The sequence below is a fragment of the Capsicum annuum genome, chromosome 10 (genome assembly GCF_002878395.1).
Source record: "Capsicum annuum cultivar UCD-10X-F1 chromosome 10, UCD10Xv1.1, whole genome shotgun sequence".
NCBI lineage: Eukaryota > Viridiplantae > Streptophyta > Magnoliopsida > Solanales > Solanaceae > Capsicum > Capsicum annuum.
The window spans coordinates 184,080,097-184,101,783 of NC_061120.1; the positions used below are offsets into that span (position 1 = coordinate 184,080,097).

Genomic DNA, 21,687 nt, shown 5'->3' on the forward strand with positions numbered 1-21,687 from the left:
ATGCAATTATCGATCTGTCCTAATTGTTTAAGCGACTTTATTTCTTTTAACTTAATAATATTGTGAGACCCACTTATCCCTTTTTTTAATTAACGACTTGAGAAGGTTTTTGAGCTCATTTTTTTCTGAAAATATTGTTTGTTACGCAGGACAAAAACTAAATTCCAACATAAAATAGAAGCAAAAGTGTGAATGACCATGACCCTGTCATTTGGGTGAACCATCAATAACAAGTACTCCTCGGTCTCAAAATTGTTCGACATATTTCCTTTTTTAAAGTCAAATGATATATTCTTTTACTAACATTTTAAGATGTGTTTTTAATCATATTGATAAAAGAAGAGTTACAACTTGTAGTAATTTCCATAAAGTTTTTGAATATCCAAATTTTAATTTTAAAATACTGAATTAACCTCACCTAATTCAACTTTAATAATTGGTCAAATTGACTCTTAAAAAATGAAACATACCAACTATTTTGAGACAGGGGAGTAGCTTGCTTAGTGTTGGTCACGACTTGCGCAGTTTTGGGTCGCAACAGTCTGATAGAGCTGCATACTGGTACTTTCAAAGTGGTCAGGAAAAAATTGAATAAAAAGAAGCTGCATTGAGAAATGAAACAAACATTACAGCAGCAAAAGAAAAAGATTACACAGTGAAAATTGAAAAACAACCATCAGAAGCAGAGGGGTAATCTGCATTTGTTGTCTTCTTCAATACAAACAGCCTTGAATTAACATACATAGGAAGGAAAATGATGGATGGAGAACAAATAGAGAGAAAGAAATGAAGCCATGCACACCCTGAAATCTTGTGACAAATATCTTCACGTGGATCTCTCTGATGCCAGATCAAGCAATGTGCGGAAAAACTGCTGTGGATACAGGGGAGGTTGCTCTGAAAGCGCCTACATACAACAAATATGATTATAATAATCGTTAAAGATTTTAACATATTTGAATTGTTGGTAAATTATAAATAGCATAAACTTGGTCCAAAATTGCAAATATAAGCAGTCATTGAAGAAGTAGCAGATATATAACCTGATGAATCAAGACAGTGGATGGTGTCATTCCAGGAACTGTATTCACTTCTATAATCAGCACCTGTGACCGCAAAGCAACGAGACCTCCAATTAGATCTTATAATAAATCTTGAAATAGTTATCTGCATTACCCACCTTTCCTGATTTCACTTTTAGTTTGATTTGCAGTGAAAGCAATTCAATCAATTATATGGCATGTTGAGTGTTGCAGTTTGCAGAAATCCTTTTATGAAGTTCTGATTCCTCAAGCTCTACTACTGAATTAAATCGACAATAAGTAGTGCCTCTACAATGGTTACTTTGGCCCCAATTCAACTGCAAACGGCTAATTTGGACACGGAAGCCAACCGCTACTATTCATCTTGTATCAACTATCAACTTATCGTCAGCAAAACAAATTGTTTTTTGTAGTGTACTTTTGAAAAGACTCAGAGAATTTTAGTAGTGTACCAACATGATGAATACTTTGAGAATATTAGAAGTGTACTACAGCTTCTAAACCACATGGAAACTCTTCACCATGGTTTTTTGTGCACTCGTAGAATTCACACAATGAGTGTGGCACAATACATCATGAATTGCAACTTGCTGGAAAAGATACCTTTCCTTAATGATATAATGAAGTATTAAATTCACTTCCACTACTGTTCAATCAATTGAAAGAATCTTAGCGATAACATACCTCACCAGTGTCGGCATGAACAAATGCATCAATACGCGAAAATCCTTCTAATTGTAGAGTGTTTGCAATAAGTTCAATATGCTTTTTACACCTTTCCAAGGTAGCGCTACTGATCGAGAAGGAAAAGAAATTAAGTACTTGTGAGAAATATGTAAGTAATTTGAGACACAGAAAAGTACATCTTGCAAAGAAAGAAGAATTTCTGGCTAGGTAAACAATTCGTTTTAAGTAGAAATGTATATTCACAAAAAATATGGTATTCATATCTAATATACAGTTTCCACAATATGAATCTTCAAGACAAACCTCATAATAGATGGTGGTGGTGGAGTCAGATTGATGCCAGTTCCACCTACAGACATGTCAAGTTTATAAGGTATAAGGCGTGCCTAAAATAGACAGAACCATGTAATGTTTAGTTATCATTTGACAGGAAAGAATCCACAGTATCCCCTACAAAGCTTATTATTAATGGTTTCAACTAGAATCAATAAGCTCTACTCAGCGAACCAATGGCTACAGAATAAACGATAGAAGAGATACCTTGGAATTTCTCCTCCAGTGATAATATGCCTCCAGATTCTTTTACAGTTACACTAGGAGTCAATGAGCGCATTGATCCACGTTTTCCTACAACACCAACGGTGACCTCTACCCATCTACTATCCCCTTTCCAGAGCAAATTGTGTGCATTCTCAATACTGGATTTGGATGCAACAACTATGTCATCAGTCTCAACAAAAGGTTCGAATATTAAGAGCTCCGGAGGAGGGTTTGGCATCTCAATCATTCCATGTGCCTGCATCAGATACCAAGAAAAATATATGATACAATAGTTTTAAGGTATCCTGAAATCATATTATTCGGTGTTGAAAGCAAAAAGTACTACAGAATGGTAATTGACGAGAATTAAGTAGGCGTTTAGCCACAAATTTCAAATATTTTTCACTTTATTTGGAATTTATGAAGATGGAGTTGTGTTTGGTTATACTTATTGCAAAGGACAGAAGAGAGAATTTTATTTGGAAGCTATGAAGATGGGGTTGGAAAACAGATTTGGAGAACTTTTCCAAATTTATAATCCAACTCCAAGTTGAATGAAATTTTATAACCAAACATTTTCCTTTTTCAAAATTATTACCCCTCCCTAGGACCTCCCACTTCTTTGCTCCCTTGGTGACTCGAACTCACAACCTCAGGGTTGGAAGTGAGGGGTGCTTACCATCTAATTAACTCACATGTTTTTGAAATAGTGAAATTATCCTACAAAAAGTGAATAATTCTTATATTCTACAAAAAGTGAATAATTCTTATGGCTAAACAACTCCTAAATTACATCAAAATGGTAAAACAAAGCCAATCAAGCAATAAAGCAGTCACACAAGAAGAATATGCGGTAGTAAGAAAAGTTCACAAAACCATTGGGAAACGAAAAAGCTCGAAAATCGAAAAACAAAAATATGGTAAGAATATTGGCAGCTATAGCCAAGAGGACTAATTTCTTGATAACTTGTTTAAGAACTTTTTGTACTGTTTTGAATCTCCTTGATGACAGTAGGTTATGGAAAATTTAGAGCCACAAATATGTGTCTAACTCTAAAATCTCATTATAGAAGGGGAGCCTTGGAGTACCTGGTAAAGTTGCTGCCATGTGACCAAGAGGTCACCGGTTCAAGCCTTGGAAGCAGCCTCTAGCAGAAATGCAAGGTAAGGCTGCGTACGATACACCCTTGTGGTGGGGCCCTTCCCCGGACACCGCGCATAGCGGTAGCTTTAGTGCACCGGGCTGCCCTTTTTTTCTTTTTTCTAAAATCTCATTATACATCAAGCAACAAGGATGTAACTGCTCAAAGTTTTCTTATAATCTATTGTTTGAGAAAGTTGTAATTGTTATCCATTTTAATAAACAAAAAACTTGTAATTCTGATCCAGTAAATACACTTAATTCCTTGTCTGAATCTTCAAGACCAGGATGACATGTTTTATTTCCAACATGTAACATCCTCCCCTGGGAATGAAACCCTTTTTCTTGTCTTCATAGTCATGACCGATAGAGTTAAATTTCGTGCCTTCCTTCGTCTTGGCAAGTATAGTATTTATAATCATGGCTACAGACTGCTCGAATTACTCTACCTTATGTGTGTGCCCTTAAAAGGTGGTTCAGCTACAAATCTGATATTATTCTTTTGTTTGAAATGGATCTGTGTCTACATGCTTACCCCAATACACACGGAAATTAAATTTTTGTGGAGCCATGTAAGAGTATAAGTCTTTTGACTTTTATATTACAGGCTTACACTGTATGGTTTGTGTTTACCTACCTTCAGCAATCTCTTAAGCATGTTCTCATTTTACGGTACTTAGAGCTGTTGATATATATATATAAATCATGGAAGGACTAATACAACAAATGACAGAATAAGGAAAAAACAGATGGAAACCTGTGGGTTTACAGCTTAAAAAAAAATAAATCAAGCACGGTCCTATTGAACAAACCGACTATGATTACCATGCTTTTGAGAAAATAAAATACTGCCCATGACTTGGGAGAAAAAACTTTGCAAGGAGCAATAACAGAGAAGTCCACATATACCTTTGACAGGCTGTTAGGAGGAATACGAGGTAGGCAGTCCTGCAGTGCATTTACGTAGAAGGCGAGGTCTCTCTCACAGCTGCATAAGACAGAGTGGCAAGTTAACAAGAAGCATTTCTAAGATTTCCATCCAATATTATTTAAGTAGAACAGAATTGAAGAGGAACAAAAGCCTACCACAATCTGGCCACGCCAGTTGAGCAACCATCTCTGGCAGGTTTAACACACAAAGTGTCACTGTGAAGTTTTGACTTCAAGTCATGCCAGAGATCAGATATGGACATTGTCAGCAGATCCTCTTTCTTCCTCACATCTTTATTTATTGTAAGGACTCCAAAATCTGTCAGCTATTCAGAGAGAATTTTTATGTTGTTAAGGGATAGTTATTTAAAGGTGTTCATGCAAAATCAGTTTGTTGACTATATTGGTAACTTGCAATGAAGTCCACACGAAAGAAGTTTCAGATTAGAGACTTCAAATTAATTAGAAATAACTCGAGCATGAACCCTACAAAAGTGGCGAGGACCTTGGTTTAAAAGTCTTGGTTTCAAAAGTTGCAGTTAAGATCTAATTGTGATAAAGTGACATTTACTTACTACTTCGCAATAGTTCAATTTGTACATATCTCAATTATAGAAGTTCATACTTCCACTAAAATACAGGACATGCAATAAGTAGAAAATCAAGTCAACCGATCCATGAATTAAACAACAATCATAACAGACCAGCTTATATGGCCTTTGTCTAAGCACCTGTGTCTGAATCTTTCTAAACTAATCAAAACATGGTTGAGACAAAAGTGCAATTGCTTTAAGTACGTCATAACCAAAAAAAAAACTTTATATGAACAGCAATGTTCATCTTTAGAAACAATAGCTTAATTGAAATACTTGTGCTGGTAATAGAAAGGGAGAAAGTATTAATAAATGCCTATGCATAAGATATGATGTGCTTAAATTTATCGACTGTGGCCAATGACATGCATGTTTTGCAGCTAATAATGCAATATTAACTGCACTCTTTTAATCATGATAGACTGAGATGTTTGATTCCATTCAAACTGAAAATAACGAGGGGGGTGAAGAAAGAAAGGCTACTTTCTCGGTTAAAAATCTGAACATTGATTAGTCAACTCACATGTCGTAGAGCAAGAGAGGTTGCAACTTTGTCCATACATGTTTTTGAAGCCATGGCACCAGGACCTTCCATTATAAGAAGGGCAAGAAAGCAGCTACAGTTTAGTGATTATTAGTTGGTTTGCACTCCTTTCTTTCAAATGTACCATTCAATACAAACCTGTAAAGGAAATCCCTTCCGCCTCTAATAAAGATTGAAGTGTACCATCTTCTCCAATGCCTCCATGCACTGTCAACGGCAATAGGAACACAATTGTCATCATTACTTTTAGAAATTAAATGATAACATCTAACAAAAGTTGGAGAGTGTTATAGCCTGGAAAATAATCTATTCTTTTCTCACAAGGATGAATACAAGAACAAAAGTATATATATGAATATATAGCTGAATTCATATGCCACTTTATTTTATCTACTAACTTTCTAGCAGATTAAAAAAACGAAAGCTACCGCTATGCGCGGTGTCCGGAGATAAGTAAAAGAAGGCACACACTAAGGTGGTTGTAACAGTTGCCGAAAAGGTATAAATATATCTACTGACCTGCAATGAAAACAGTCGCCTGAGATTCCTTAGCTAGCTTGACCCACTGCTCCAGGGAAAATTTCTTCGGTAATTCATCAGATATATCAAACCCATTGAACCAACTGTGCTTTCTCAGACCTCTCGTGAGATCATCCATGACTAGGTTCCGCAAGAGAGACGTCAGAGCTGCCCGGTTGGGTTCAATTGCTTCTAGACACGCATCAAGGACTTCTTCTGTAGTATGTCTCAGCAAAAGGGAATAACTGAACACCAAGAAAAAGGGTTTGACATGCACTGAGATAAAATTCAAGACTAGGAGGATGACAACCTTACATCCAAACTATCTCAAATATTTTCATCCAGGTTATGCTACAACAAGACTCAGCAATCTGCACATAAAGCAATACTTTCATGTCTAATCATGTTTATCCCCTCGTTTGTAACTAATTGGCTTAAATCTAACTAGCTTCAACAGTGTACAGGGGAAAAAGCATGTAAAGATAATGGATCGAATGGAAATTCTCCATCAAGTCCATTATGATACATTTCTCAAAGAGGAAGGAATTTCCGATGGGGCTATTTGGGTGCCATAAAAGCTCAAATTAGTACATAATTTACTGACTTTGGTTTGCTGCAGCATGGAGAAAAACTATTATGGCAGAAATGTAAGAAAGAGGAAGCATTTGCATGCAGCTAATGTATCATGTGTAAATACGCAGCAGAAGTGGATGACATGTTGCTTTGCAAGTTGCAGAACTTTAGTGAGTAATGCTAGCAGAAGAAGGATTTAGCTGGGAAAGTGGCAAGAAACTGATGAAATGGCGTCAAGCTAGAAGGAAAAGAAGTGACAGGTCTTCAAGAATCATTCCTCATGCAGTGATGTGGACAATTTGGAAAGAGAGGATAGAACAGGTTTTAGATGGACACGAGTTTTCTTTTTCAAATTGATAAAATCAAATTTACCTATTAAAAACTCTTACAAAGAAAAATTTAAGGCTTTTTAGAAGATAAATACACGAAGAAGAACACTAAATAATTATAGAAGTGCTTAAAAATGTATGTTCAATTTTGTACAGGACTATTAAATTGTCATAGCATGAACTAAGTTGGAGTCTAGCACAAAGAAGTTTATCTGGCAATTGTGACAAGAAAAGCAAATAGATGAGTAAAGCCCATAAGATACACAATCTACTTGTAGTTTACTGCCGTAGAAATATACTTACGGCAATGTCCATACTGTCTTAGACTTCTTATCTAGTTCATGATTAGCAGAGTCTGAAACATCAGAATAGCTCGTTTCAGGGGCAAGCAAGCACGGTGTCACCTCAAGCTGCAGATAGCAAAATTGCAACATCATAACATTGGCTGGACAAATTTGGGAACGTCTGAAAAATATTACAAATTGAACTGCTAAAGAAATGAGAGAAAGCAACATTTGATGAACAAGAAACCAACTTAAGCCAAGAGATCTTTTCAGTCATTTCCTTCCAACTTGACACATCTGATCATTTATATAATACCATGTCAGAAATAATGGAAACCAATTTAAAATTTGGATTTCCTCCGGAAGGAACAGATTACAGTCCCGGCACAGACAGGAACCACAGATGGGTGAAACATTAGCAGAATTTTATAATCAAACTGATTGTTATGCCACCATCTGCTGACACATATAGCTGAACTTATAAGTAAGAATATGTTAATTCCCGTGCCTGTGTAAAACACCAACTGTGGACCCCAAAGGAAAAAACTTGGAGAAAAATAAATGAAGTGCCTTAGACACATCTTTTTTGTCGATAACCTCAAGGCTCAGACCAAAATAAAATATTTTTAATACTTAATCGTTTTAACACTGCTTGAAGACAGCAGGGATCATAAGAACACCAAACCATCCAATGTAAAGATGGTTTTGAGTGCCGTAAGACATAACACACCTGGGCATGATTTTGAATGTCAATTTCTAGCCCTTAGTTTCCCCCAATTCTACAAATTAAATCAACATGGGAGCGCTTGGAACTTCAGCAACACTGGAAAAGGAGGCCTGAGCTAAGTTTACTAAAGGAAGCCATGAACGAGAACTAATTGAAACGATCAACTCATGATTCATCACTTAAAATAAGATAAATTTCCAAAGCTTCTAGTAGTTTCATTTGCTTCCATAAGATTAGCCATTTAGCAATCAATAATACTAAAAAGGGCAGCCCGGTGCACTAAAGCTACCGCTATGTGCGGTGTCCGGGGAAGGGCCCCACCACAAGGGTGTATCGTACGCAGTCTTACCTTGCATTTCTGACAGAGGTTGTTTCCAAGACTTGAAGACTTGAACCCATGACCTCCTGGTCACATGGCAGCAACTTTACCAGCAACTTTCCCAGCAATCAATAATACTAGACAAACTAAAAAATCAGTCCCCCAGGCAACATCCAAGGGCTGCTCTAGTTGTAAACCCTCTGCAGTCCACAATGGCTAGAGGCTTACCAGAGAGAAAAGCGGTAAACCTCGCATTTCCCTACAACTATGTGAAGAAAATATTACCAGGTGTATACTAACTATGCCTCAATACCAAACCAATTGGAGTTGGCTATATGAATCATCTACATCCATTCCACACTATTCAGACCCATTTCATTCCAACAGTCAATGGTTATCTTTTATGGATTACCGAAACAAGAAATCAAAAAAGAAAAAGGAATCAGTCCCTGAGTCACAGTACTCATTAGTCTGGTAGACACAAAAACTTACATCATCAGATGCTTTTAGATTCAGCCAAACATTGGTTCCGCTCATAAGAGATACTTGCCGTTCAGAGGTGTCACCACCAAAGATGACGTACACTTTCTTATGTTGTTTAATAACTGCTTCTGTTGCTGATGAAGATTTTGATCTCCTTCTCGACGGAATTGATATGATATTATGTGACAAAAGATCTGGAAACCTCAAGCAAGCATGTTGGATGATGGTACGGAGAATATTTGAGTGTGAAAATCCAACCTGACATGGAAAGTTGCACAAACTCATCAGATTCAACAAGACTGGGACAAGCTAATTTATAGAATACAACATGTGAAATATCTCCATTAGAAGTTATGGTACTGATAAATATTATGTAACTCAATTGACTGCTAAATCCACCAATTCTCTTACACAGGTAATGATATCATCCCCTGCTGTTCTTTTAAAGGATTCTTTAAGTGTTTGAATGTTTCATTGGGGGAGAAAGGACATGATATTGTTCACAGATCAAGCTTCCATGTGTAAGATAGTAGAGATTTGTTCCAGATGAAACCTAATAACTATATATTACGTTGAAAGATTTTTTTTTTTTTTTTGAGAAAGATATCTTTATCTTACTTTCTTTTATCCAAGCTATGATACTGACGCACAATTTCTGCCAAATGGACTTTCTTCTTTGGCATAGGCTCTGCACAGACATTTACAGCATGGAAACTTTTTTGACACCCCACGATTTACAGAAAAAATGACGCCACAAGATTTACATAACGATGGGCCTATACTGAAGCAGACTGGAAAATTTCACATTGTGTTATTCTGCAATAAACCAAGGACCAGCATAAGGAGTACCTTTGAAGCTTGCTGAAATAAGAAGCTTGTTTGCTCCATTCCACTGATCTAGGGAGAAGAATGTACGATACAGTTCAAGCAAAAATAGGGATGAAAAAATACAGGAAGGTCCAGTAAACTATCTCACCAAGTTGATATCAGTGAATATTACTGTGCCAGAATCAGTCCTTCCAAATTTGTTTCCTGCAGCAGTGAAAGCTTTTGTAGAAGGCGGCAAAAGCCAACCATCAATTCTAGCAAAATCACGCAACCCAAGTCGCAGAAATAGTAATGAAGCTCCTTCACGGATCTTTGAAATCACATCCATAGAGAATCTAGGTGGAGTGTAATAAGCAACCTGCAATATTTGCCTGGATGTTTAGATTAATATAAGCAAGAGGAATTTATAAGTACAGTTTAAGCTTTGAAATTAGGACATGACAGAGTCTTAAATCAGAAAAGCATACCATCAAAAATAACAAAAGCATAGGATCATCAATAATTCCATATTTGTCAAAGTACCACACGAAAGAGCCTGCTTCACTTAGCTACTGGCAAGAGAGGTAGTCCTAACACATGAGAGAATTTCTGACAGAGTATTTCAATTGTGTTCTAGATGCTATCTGTGTGGATGTGAGACAGAGACAACAAGTAATCTTTTTTGCACTGTAAGTTGACTTTACAACTATCGAGAATATTTACTGCTCTGAGAAGACTTCTATGGGTTCTGAAAAGAGGTATCACAGAGATGCTAGTATGCCGGAGTGAAGGAAGACACCTATCAAGTCAGAAAGAGAGACGGAAGAGTATCCCAGCTTGTATCTGGTGGACAATTTGGGAGGAAAGGACCAGAGATGTTTTGAAAATAAGCGTAGTAGTACACAGAAATTGAAAATGAAATGTCTAGCACTTTTTCACTTTTGGTGTAAAGGGATGTATTTGGAAGATCATTTCTCTATTTTTGATGTCTTGGATTTCTTGTGAGATGACAAAGGAATAGGAGCACTCTTTATGTGCTCACTTTTGTAAGGTGAGATGACAAAGGAATAGGAGCACTCTTTATGTGCTCACTTTTGTAAGAGTGACTCCCAGTTCTGAGAGGAGTCAAGTTTATATCAATATACATAAATGTTACCTTTCTCGAAAAAATTAGTAAAATTTGTGCTTATATAGGGATGAAACAACCTCAACCAACTGAAAGTTAAATAAATGAACACTATGAAACATAATTACCTAACTATGCCTTCAATGGTAAGCTATTATCTATCACATCAATGATGTCATCACTATGCTTACAGATAAAGGAAAAAAGAAAAGAAACAAAAACTGAAAACATGCCCCTAGAGTTTTATGTGCACATTCCACCAACCCGAAAATTTTACAATACCTGTCGAGTAGGGAGATACTTCCGTCGATAGTTAAATATTGCGTCTTTCTCCCCAACATCAACAGTGCCATGCGATTGAAGCTCCACCTGAACATAGTGGAAATTAAACATATAGAGCATTAAAAAAGCTGAGAAATTCATAGCTCTAGCTAGTGAGCCCAATTGATCAAAAATCCGGCGAGCAAATGGCAGAAAGAAAATACTCTCTTTCAATTCTTTCATTAACAATAATCAAACATAAAGATCTTCTCATTGACCTACAGAATCCTCATTTACCAGAGATCCATAACTGTTATGACATGAAGTAAAATCAACCATGATGATAGTAAACATCATTGTCATTCTTTGCGGATTTAATAGCAGAACAGCAGTTTTAACTTTTAACAAATTTATTCCCCATAATCACATTTTGTATGGATAAATTTTTTGGCACCGGATCCTTTGTAGATGAGAAACTTTAACAAGTAGTTAGGAAACTGCCAAAAAAAAGTAGCATCCTCACACTCCAAGAAAACTTAGTGAAGTTCAAGTTCTCCAAGTACTAGCATAGCCCCACAAAAGCAAGTAGCGGCAGAATATCAGTAACTTCTGCACCAGCATTGCCTAAAATGTGACACTTCATTATTCTGTACTAAATACATAATGAACCAGTATAATAGTCTTGCACACTTGTAGAGCTCAAAAAGATCGGTATCAAAATTCAACTCTAGAAGCATAATGGAGTAATCGATCACCAAAGAGTACCACTTTTTTCTTTCTTTCTTTCAAAAAAAACTTGAAAAACCAAAGAATATCACTTTTCTTAATGACAATTGCGACCCTCATAAAAATGGACAGAAATTTGGCTTTCGATTGTACGAGTGCAAAATTGTGTCTTTTGCCTATAATTGAGAACTACGTGAAAAGGCATGATAAAATTACATAATAGAAAGCAATTAAAAGTATCTCCCTATGCAATGCTTAAACACTAGATTAAACTGGTGCCCATCATTTCTAGCTTTTCAAATATCAATGTCAACAGACACAAGCACTTCAACTGGCAGAATGTTAAAAGTTCCTAAATGTTGGATATATTTTACATTTATCTGATATCGCCGCAATTTACCCCAGCACGATGAGAATCTACAGTCACTGTACTAGTGCAAGTCAAACTGAGGCACAATTTGCTTTTGGTGTAATTTTTGAGAATTATAAACCTCTTAATAAACGTAACACCCAAAGAGAAGAAAGTGTATATATACCTCTGTTGGCAATAATACAACGGGCTGACAATCAAAACCAGAACCTACATCAAGGACAATTGCTGTAAATTCACTGCCTCCTTCAAGGAAAATCTCAATAAGGACTTTGTCATCTATCCCCTGCCGAAGTAACGAAAATGGTTATTGATCGAATATATAGAGAATACAAACTGCAAAGAGGTATATAAAGGACTTAATTTTCTATTATCAATTATACTATCAAACCAACACTTTCCAATAGGTACGGTATAACAAAGTAAAACTAAAGAAGAATGACGTGGAGAATAAAATTATTACCTCAGAAATAATTCGGCTAGCTTTTTTCAGAGAATCAGTGACACCATATGCAACAGTAACTCCAATGCTTGATCCTGCTCTTGTTGGTTTTACCTGCAATATTGTGTAGATCCTAAATGTAAATAATGGATCAAGAGTGCTGCAGAAAATCAAAATGAATGCTCCATTGAATACTCACCACAACTTTTCCCGACTTAATATCTAAAAGATTTTGCTCAAACCACTTTGACAGTTCAGATTCATCCATTTCATTTCCCTAAGAGCAGGACAGACCACAGTTAATTTTGTGAAGTCATACAATTCTGCTTCTTGGGTGTATATGAAAATCTAATTTCCAGCGTGATAGTTTAGGAAAGCAGCTTTCTTGGTGGGTAAAATTGACTAGAAAACCAGCAAGGGAAATTTAGGAATAGTCGAGTGAGAAGTGAACCAACCAAGAACAAGACAAAGTGACAACCTACCAAGAACAGATGAATAGAGAAGCAAAAGTACTTCTTCACTTTTTTGGATAAATTAGAGAAGCAGAAGGAACATTTTGCCAGTCTCAACATAAAATAAAGAAAGATTATGTAATCATTGTCAAGGGGAAACGAAAACAAGCTGAATGAAGCTGAGCTGTGACATTCAAGCTCAGCCAGATCACATGAACAAGCTCAAGCGTGTTTCTAAGAAACATGATATGGAAGTCAAACTTAAAAGACGCAGTTTGAAGAGGCAAATAAGAAAAATAAATAAAATATTGGAAGACCATTACTAACAGTAAAAACATATGCCTGCATATGGAAACTTCAAACTAGAAGAAAGCACATGAACAGAGAAAGTCAAAAGCAGAATTAAAGAGCTTCATGAAACACAAATAAACACAGATCACACCTGTATGAGAAAATTAGGTACAGTCACGAAACCTTGTCTGTCAAGCTCCACGGATGCATCATACTGTTAAAAATTTGGAAGAAACCCCAATATCATCTATTAATCAAAGAGCAGTTTGGATGCATAATCCATTACAAACAGCATCCTGTTGCATTATAGAAAAGCTTCTTGCTGACATGATCAATAAAGTATGTTAACAAGTTGTTGCTAATTATTTTAATTCAAATTAGTATATCTTAACACAGCCATAAATCAAGTAAAATATCAATATGAAGATCAACGGTTTCGGAAAAGGATTGCGGTTCAAATTAAGGATTAGTAGAGTTGAAATACAATTGAACAATTTAAATGAAAGACAAAGTTATTTTCGAGATTTAAGGTTCCTTTTTTCAAACAAATACCATGTTTAGTAAGCAACAGAGATTTTCTAGTTTTCTCAATTGATAAAAGCAGTCCATGCCAGAACACGAAAACAAAAATAAAGTAGATCAACAGATATTTTACTTTATCAAATGCTTTTTGACATTGAGTGGACCCTGTTCCAACAAATGGAATATTTGATCGTTCCATCAGCTCCTGAAAAATGCATCAAGACACAACTCAAAACAGAGGAAAGGAAATCGTTCCAAGATTTCAAACTCAGAAGTCAATTAGTAAGTGTGAAATTGCTAGAGTTTTTCAGTAAAAACCTGAATGCCACCATCTTCACCAAAACGACCGTGTATAACAGGAAAAACTATGTCTACTGAAGAAGCAAGGTGTTCTGTGAAGTCAGATAACGAACGGAAGCCTTGGGCAAGGCTGCATAAACAATATGAGAAAATTTTCAACTATAACAAACAGGGAGAGTTTTACCTATAACAAGCCTCGATGTTTAGCTGTGATAACTAACCTCTCAAGTTTGAAATCAAAGTCAGCAGGAGTATTTGAGTATACCTACAAGTGAAATTTAACAAAGAATCAAAAGCCAAAACCCCAAAAGACACTGAAGATAACTAGTGCCTAGAAGAAGCTGATTTTATTTTCAGCCCTAGAAGAAGCTTATAAACCATCAATAAGTGAGTAAAATATAGTCTGAGAATTTGTCTTCCAAAATGCACATTCAGCCAAGCCAATGGCGGCATTCACGTTGCAGAATGAGAAAGCCGAAATTAATATCCTCTGAAGTTTAAGCCCAATTGAAATTTACGGGTTATGAGCCAATTCTCGGATTAAATTGAATGGACAAGGAGAAAAGGGACGACTTATAGAAGTTCTTTTTTTTTCTTTTTTGATAAGTACAACTTATAGAAGATCTTAATGAAGAGATTTCTTATCCTGCTTGACATTTCCCCTTTACATAGATGATCTTATTACAGTAACTTTCAGCAAAAGGAACAGAAAATACCAAAAATACTTAAAAGGTGCATGTTTAGACAAGGTTTAGACTACGAACCTGGGCAGTGGATATGGCAAAGGCATTGAGGTTGCTATCAATGTAATAACAGCGAACATGCAAATCATCCCCCTGCTCAAGCACAGGAAAGCGTTAATCACAGATTGAAAGAACGAATATTCTTCCATAACACAGATAATAAACATGGAGCAATCAACTATCCTTACATTAGTAAAACATAATAATCTCCTATGTCTTAGCAACAACCAATAGAGGGGAATGAAGTACTAGGTTACATCTTCTAATGCGCAACTTTTGGCAGCCAAATAACACTCAACTAATCAACTAAATCATCCATCTGAAACGAAGATTCAAAAAATGTAAATGAGAAGGCCAAAATGATGGAATCCATTAGCTCTCTACAGGATAGAGAGCCATTGTAAGTTTTGATTCTTCCTACTAGTACAGAGCAAGAACTGCCGGTGCTTTGCAACTATATGTTGAATAGTATGATCACTTTGTCTACGAATATAAACTCTTAGAGCAGCGTGGGTTGTTGTTTTAAGTCTCACCGTCACCATTTATCAAAAAGAATTTTCACTTACTTCATCAAGAAAGAGAGTCAAGTCCGCCTGTGATGGTCGTGATGAAAATATAATTAACCAAAGAACATGTTGAATTATGGTGGTATTATAAGGTGATTACACACTTCGACATACTCCCCCTTCACTTTTACTTGTCACATTTTACGTCTCGAGAGTCAAACTGTATTTACTTTGACCAACGTTTTAAAATGTATAGTTTCATTGTATTAATTAACATGAGAAAAATTACAAAATTGTAATATTTTCTGTATAGTTTTCGAGAATCTAAATATAAAATATTGAATTAATCTAATTCTATTCAGCTTCAAAGCTTAGTTTAGTCAAAGTGACTCTCATGAATTAAAACTTGACAAGCAGAGAAGTAAGGAATTAAATTACGTAAAAGCAACATGTTGAATTATGGCGTACGAAACCTGAATATGATCGAGAACAGATCGAGCAGAGTTCAATGAAATTCCACGCTCAGCAGATGGGCCACCACATATAAGTCCCACTCTCAGAACCTTCTTACTCTCCACGTCATCAATTTCATGATGATCATTCACTACCTCTTCAACAGATGAAGCTTTTACAATCCCTCCAAATTCACGACTCCTTTCACAGCTCAATTTACTATTATTACTGCTACTACTTTTTTTGGAGAAATGATTTTTAGTTTCGACAGAAGAAGCAAAGGCCGGGAAAGAGTGATTGTTATTTCGGCGGAGATATTTGGAACGAGGAGCAATGGGATTGATCGAGAAAGAAGAAGCCATTGACGGATTTTGAGTGTCAGGAATAAGTGTAGTGATTTGAGGATGGTATGTGTGTTTGTGTATATAAAAACAAAACAAATGGTGTTGGGACGGCAGTGATAGAGAAAGCTGAATTACTCCTTCCTTTTTGTATTCCTTCAATTGGGTGCCGCGCCGCTTTGTCTTATTCCTTCTTTCATTTGCTAATAAAGTACTCCGTCGTTTCATTTTAATTAAACCTCTCTTTAACAGTATTTATTTCAATTTAATTATCTATTAATAAAATTAAGAAAATTTTATTATATTCTTTTAATACTATCTTCAATATGAAATGACTAAATAAAATATATTTATCTAAATTTATATTTAAAATAATAATTAATAAAATTAATTTAATAAAATAAATGCTTAATTAATATTTTTTTAATGAAAATATCAAGTCGGGCATGGTATATGTGTTTGTGTGTATAAAAACAAATGGTGTTGGGACGGCAGTGATAGAGAAAGCTGAATTACTTCCTTTTTTGTATTCCTTCAGTTGGGTGCCATGCCGCTTTGTCTTATTCCTTCTTTCATTTGCTAATAAATTACTCCCTTCGTTTCGTTTTAATTAAACCTCTCTCTAAACGTATGTATTTTAATTTAATTATTCATTAATAAAATTAAGAGAATTTATTATATTTTTTTAATACTATTCTCAATATTAAATAACTAAATAAAATATATTTATTTAAATTTATATTTTTAAAAACAAATTAATAAGATTAATTTAATAAAATAAATACCTAATTAATATTTTCTTAATAGGAGTATCAAATCATATGGACCAATTAATTCGAAGCAGAGGAGTAATGCGCATCCCATTTAACTCACGGGTCGTATTGTACAAGCAGTGGAGGATCCGGAATACAAAGGCTGTGGGTGTTTGATAGTTTTAACACATAAATTGATGTTATTAGGTTTCGGTTGGAAAATCAAAGCACCGAATTAATTTTATGAGTGTTTTTATAAATTTTACATTATTTTTTAGGAAAAATTACACAAATCTCATATTTAAGGCACCATATTACCTAATATTCCTTAATATTTTAAAAATTACATAAAATTTATTATTACATATTTATTAGTGATACATATGCTATAACTTGCACACCCTATTTTATCTCCCTTTTCACGCCATCTCTCTCTACAGGTTACGCATTTTTCTTCCCCCCTCCCCCCCCCACAAATTACTCCCCTAAAATCTCTCCCATTTTAGTAGATTCTGAGTCAACTTCATTCTCCATTACTTCAACTGATTTCAACCGTAATAGTTCATCCTTTAATTTCAAAAATTGACATCTTCTTCAACGAGGTTAGCTTTTGGTTTATACTTTAAAATCCTTTTATGTTAATTTGTTTTATCTTCAATGGCTAATGACTTGGGGATTTCACAAATTGAAACACAAAAAAAGTGTTCATGATAGTAATCAAGTCCTGTGTTTTACTCCGGGCGAATTTGATTGCACCAAATTAGGTTTTAGTTAAAATCGATCAAAGCAGCGGAACTACCCTAAAAAATTGAAATTTGAAGAGAAGTTTTTGCTGCTAAAAATTAAGTTTTCGACATGCAAATGGTAGATCAAGATGAAATTGAACATATCCCCAAATTTTCGTCGGAGCAGGTATTATTATCGCAAAGGCAAAATCATGCGTATGGTGGTAAGTTGATTTGCAAACTTTTTTTTAACTATCTGATAACAGATGTATCATAGTGATAGTAGTATTGTTACACAAGATAATCACACCGCCAGCTGCTGACTGGGAAAATCGAAGTTATTTTCCGGTCAATTGTCCACCCAGTCAAGTGCAAAAAACATAGTAGAATCATGCAATGCACGCTGCTGGTATGCTTCCTGCTCGCAAAGAAAGAAAGAAGAGTGACATGGTTCAGTTCAGATTTGACTATTTGCAGTATGGGAGCAGATTCCCCAAAAAATCCCTAGGAACAATAAAAAAAAGATATCTCGGTAACGAAAACTATAGGGGGCTGTATTGGCGAGATCCAATGGTGAACAGATTCCCAAAAGAAAAACCGCTTGGAAGTCCGAGGACCTTTAGTACTGTACTCTACCCCCGAACCAGCAGCCTTCGCGCCAAGCAAGACCGTCCTTGTCTCTTTCCTTTCTCCATTCCACCTCCTTTTTTGCTTTGTTCCAATAGAGTCTAAGGCAAGGTGGTTCATATGCCTACTTTACCTACTTGACAAAATGGAACGAACAACATTTTATTTTTGGGTTTATGGATTGGATTCAGTCAGCCTCACGACATAGTCAGAGTGAGGCTTTGGTTATCGATAAACGCTTCTCCAAAGGCGACCCTCTTGAGTTTTTGTCATTGAAGTATTCGTTGTCCTACCAAATGAAAGAATTCACTATCAAACTGCTCACCCTATTGAAGTACCAGAGGTGCACTCAGCCCGATGACAAGGAAATGGGTTTGCCCTTGAATTGAAGTGATGAGGCCCGACCATAGGGCCTATTCTACCTTTACCGAATTCATTCTAATAAAGCGTAACGTAGAAATCTCCTTATTATCTTGCATTTCTTTGGTTTGGAAGTTCTAGAATCTTGTCTGTGGATTTCTATAATAAAGAAAAGCCTTCTACCCTAATACTATGCCATTTGATGGAAACAAGTTTCGTGCTGCTCACCACTTCTCGAGGCCAAGGACGGGGTCGAACCCTCATTCCAGGATTTACAAAAATTTCAAGGGATGGACCAATCAAACCATATCGTATTGAACTATAGCGGGAGTGAGGAGCACATATTCTTTATTACTGACTTTTCGTAGTTGATCGCACCAACAGGAGTCGGTGCTTGTGAGTAGGAGAACATTCTTTATTGAAGGATGTTCGTCCACCTGACGCCTTCGGTCAACTCAAGTAAAAGGCTAGGAAGGACATTGTTGAAGGCTCACTGAGTGCTTCTAGGTTAAAGGGAAGTACTAGACTCACTCCACGAGAACTCGCTTTTCAGTTTACTTCAGATTTGGCATTCATTCCCCCTCTCCTTCCTGGATTTTGCCTTATTGTGTGCTATGCTAGCCTATGATGGATGAAGTACTTTCATTTTGGCTCTGTAGGGCTACCCACCCTATGGTATGGGCTGTTATCTCAAGTGCCTGGTTAGGCTCTTCTTGTTGGAGTAGCCACGCTCAGAGGCTAAAATTCATTCTCTCTTTTCTTTTGGGAGTGCCTGAAGAGACTTACTTACTAGAAGGTACCATTCATAAAGAATGGTGAAAAGGTTACCTAACCTATGATTCTCCTTATCTTACAGAGGTTTACTACGAGCCATACCCAGCGGGATACATATTGCCCAAATGGAACCTAAATGATGGGATGGGTGATACATAAGATCATTTGCCGAGGTTCAGCCCTCAGTGTGGGGATCTTTCTGGAAATCAAAACTGGTTTTATTGAGGAACGAAGTAGCTCATTGCTTACCCGCATTTCTCTTAGTATACCCACCTGTGTGCCTCCTAGTTCTATGAAGTCCTTGGAGCATGTACGATTTATTCAAGATCCTTGTCAAGAAAGAAGTAAGTCCATTATTCTTTATTTTATGTTAAAAAACCTGGACTCAAAGAGGGAGTCGATTCATGTACTTCACCATTTCCTGGGTCCTTATCGCCTTTCCCTGGTTCAGGGTATAGGTTATTTCTCTATGTTTGAAAGTCCCGATGTGAACTCTCCTACTGATCTAACTCCAGCAGATTCTCGAGAAGCCAATTCTCTCTCTTGATCTAGATCTATTTTATCGATAAGATCTTTTAATGAATGAGCAATGAGTTTGATTCACACTATGAAAAATAGAGGAAATAGAATATTATATAGCCTATAGCTATAGGGTTAGGCTCCACTCTTCACTCGAGCTACCAGCTTTCTTAGATTTCATTCCTGTTGACTAATTCGAGTCCTTGAGAGCTTAGACGTCAGCGGGGAAGAACTCCAAAAAGAATTTCATCGGCTCCTCCTCTCTTACCCTCTTGATGGAGCTCTAAGTCAAGCATTCACGCACCAAAGACCTCTGACTACACTCCTCAGCCTAGGAAAGAAAAATCCCATTTGCCTAATACGTAATACTGTGCAACAGATGATTTAGCTGCCCTTATTCCTCTACCAGTTTCTTCTTGGCATCAAGCCAGCCTTTATTCCTTGCATCAACAGGCAATCCCACTTAAAAGAAAGGCTACTGACTTGGCTGATTCAACAAGGGAAAAAGGCATCCATTTAAATAGCTCTCATTCCTATGTTGACATTAAGAGAAAGAATCCCTGGAGCCTTCTTCTCTATTCATTCCTTTTTCATAATCATAAAGGATGGAAATGCTTAGCTTACTAAACCAGCAACAGTGGAGTAAGCTCCCATATCCGGGAAGGACTACTTTCCAGTAGAGGAAAACTTCTCGTTGTTGAGCTTGTTGTTAAAGAGGAAGATGTTGATTCTATAGCAGCTCCAATTCCTTCACCGAGAATGAGAAGAAAGTCTTATAAAATGAACAAGCGCTAAAGAAGGGGGTGGGATCTCTCCTAAAAGAAAGAATTAACCTCGAGCCTATCCTACTCATTCTCCTTTTCCCGTTCCTGACCCTGAGTGTGGAGGGGTTAGCCTTGAGCCAGGTCTTGATTGTTTATTCCATTTTGTCAGTTTAAGTACTAGAATAGGAGTTACGGATATTCATTCCTAAACTATGTCACCGATTGGTGACCTGATCCCGCTAAGCAAGAACAGCTACCGACACCAACTCTATCTTAACGACCGGTAAAACACTTTCCTTTACACATCAAAAATTTGTGCCTAATAGTTATACATTTGAACAATTTAGGTGTTTAATAGGTACCGATCTTAGTTAAGGGGTCCAAGTGAAATTTCAAACAAGTTTAAGGGACTATCGATGACTTAAGCCATAATAAAATAATCCAAAATACCTCATATCATCTATTGGATCAATTTATTACCATCTTGATTTTGAACCTATATGAGGTCACACACTACTGCGTGATATTTGCAAAACAATTAATCTTTTTATTTTTTAAGTAATTAAACTAGAGAAATTTAATTAATCAAACAAATAAATTACTAGTCCAGATGAAATGTTGTTATATTCTTTGTTAGAACAACATATATAATTAATATTGTGAATTTTGAAGCTTTAATTTGACATAAAAATTTTTAATTACATCTCTTGATTAAATATATGTGATATTAGGCTTGTGCACGAATATATTTGATAGATTTTGGTCATCATCGAATTAAAATATTTGAATTTTGACTTGTCAAGGTCCTCATTCTAATTAATTCAATTCATTTTAGTCCCAATTCGATTTATTTTTTGGATAACTTACATAAATCACGGATTTTTAATAGGTTATAAACACTTTTTACTGTAACTTTGCTGAATTACAATATATTTCGAATTTTGATTTTTGTAATACATATCTCTAGTCCTGATACATATATATTGTGATACATTTGTAACTGAGTGGTTAGTTAAATAAGAAAATAACAAATTTTCAATTATTACGGAGAGTAAATCACACACAGATCGTGGCATATCATATTTGTAGACACATAATTTTGCCTCTTTCAAAA

The 21,687-nt window shown here is 36.0% G+C and overlaps 1 protein-coding gene across 8 annotated transcripts; it reads right to left on the reverse strand.

Annotated features, from left to right (window-relative positions):
- Nucleotides 1-587: 587 nt before the first annotated feature.
- LOC107843422 (D-alanine--D-alanine ligase) lies at nt 588-16,271 on the reverse strand. 8 transcript variants are annotated; one of them, XM_016687717.2, is made up of 24 exons: nt 15,732-16,271; nt 14,774-14,845; nt 14,231-14,274; nt 14,028-14,139; nt 13,843-13,914; nt 13,339-13,401; nt 12,644-12,721; nt 12,466-12,558; nt 12,169-12,288; nt 10,928-11,014; nt 9,689-9,898; nt 9,562-9,609; nt 8,722-8,970; nt 7,203-7,309; nt 5,998-6,242; nt 5,617-5,685; nt 5,458-5,522; nt 4,498-4,667; nt 4,321-4,399; nt 2,271-2,526; nt 2,034-2,079; nt 1,728-1,833; nt 1,044-1,106; nt 588-907 (listed from the first exon to the last, which is right to left on the reverse strand). In XM_016687717.2, exons 1-24 carry the CDS (start codon nt 16,071-16,073, stop codon nt 827-829), a joined length of 2,877 nt encoding a protein of 958 aa, XP_016543203.2. In that variant the 5' UTR covers nt 16,074-16,271; the 3' UTR covers nt 588-826. The 8 variants fall into 8 exon arrangements, 7 of the variants coding, with proteins under 7 accessions (XP_016543203.2, XP_016543202.2, XP_047254573.1 ...); XM_016687716.2 differs by having other exon boundaries at nt 1,728-1,836; XM_047398617.1 differs by lacking the exon at nt 15,732-16,271 and adding an exon at nt 14,941-14,957 and having other exon boundaries at nt 1,728-1,836; nt 14,028-14,083; nt 14,194-14,274.
- Between the last annotated feature and the right edge of the window lie 5,416 nt (nt 16,272-21,687).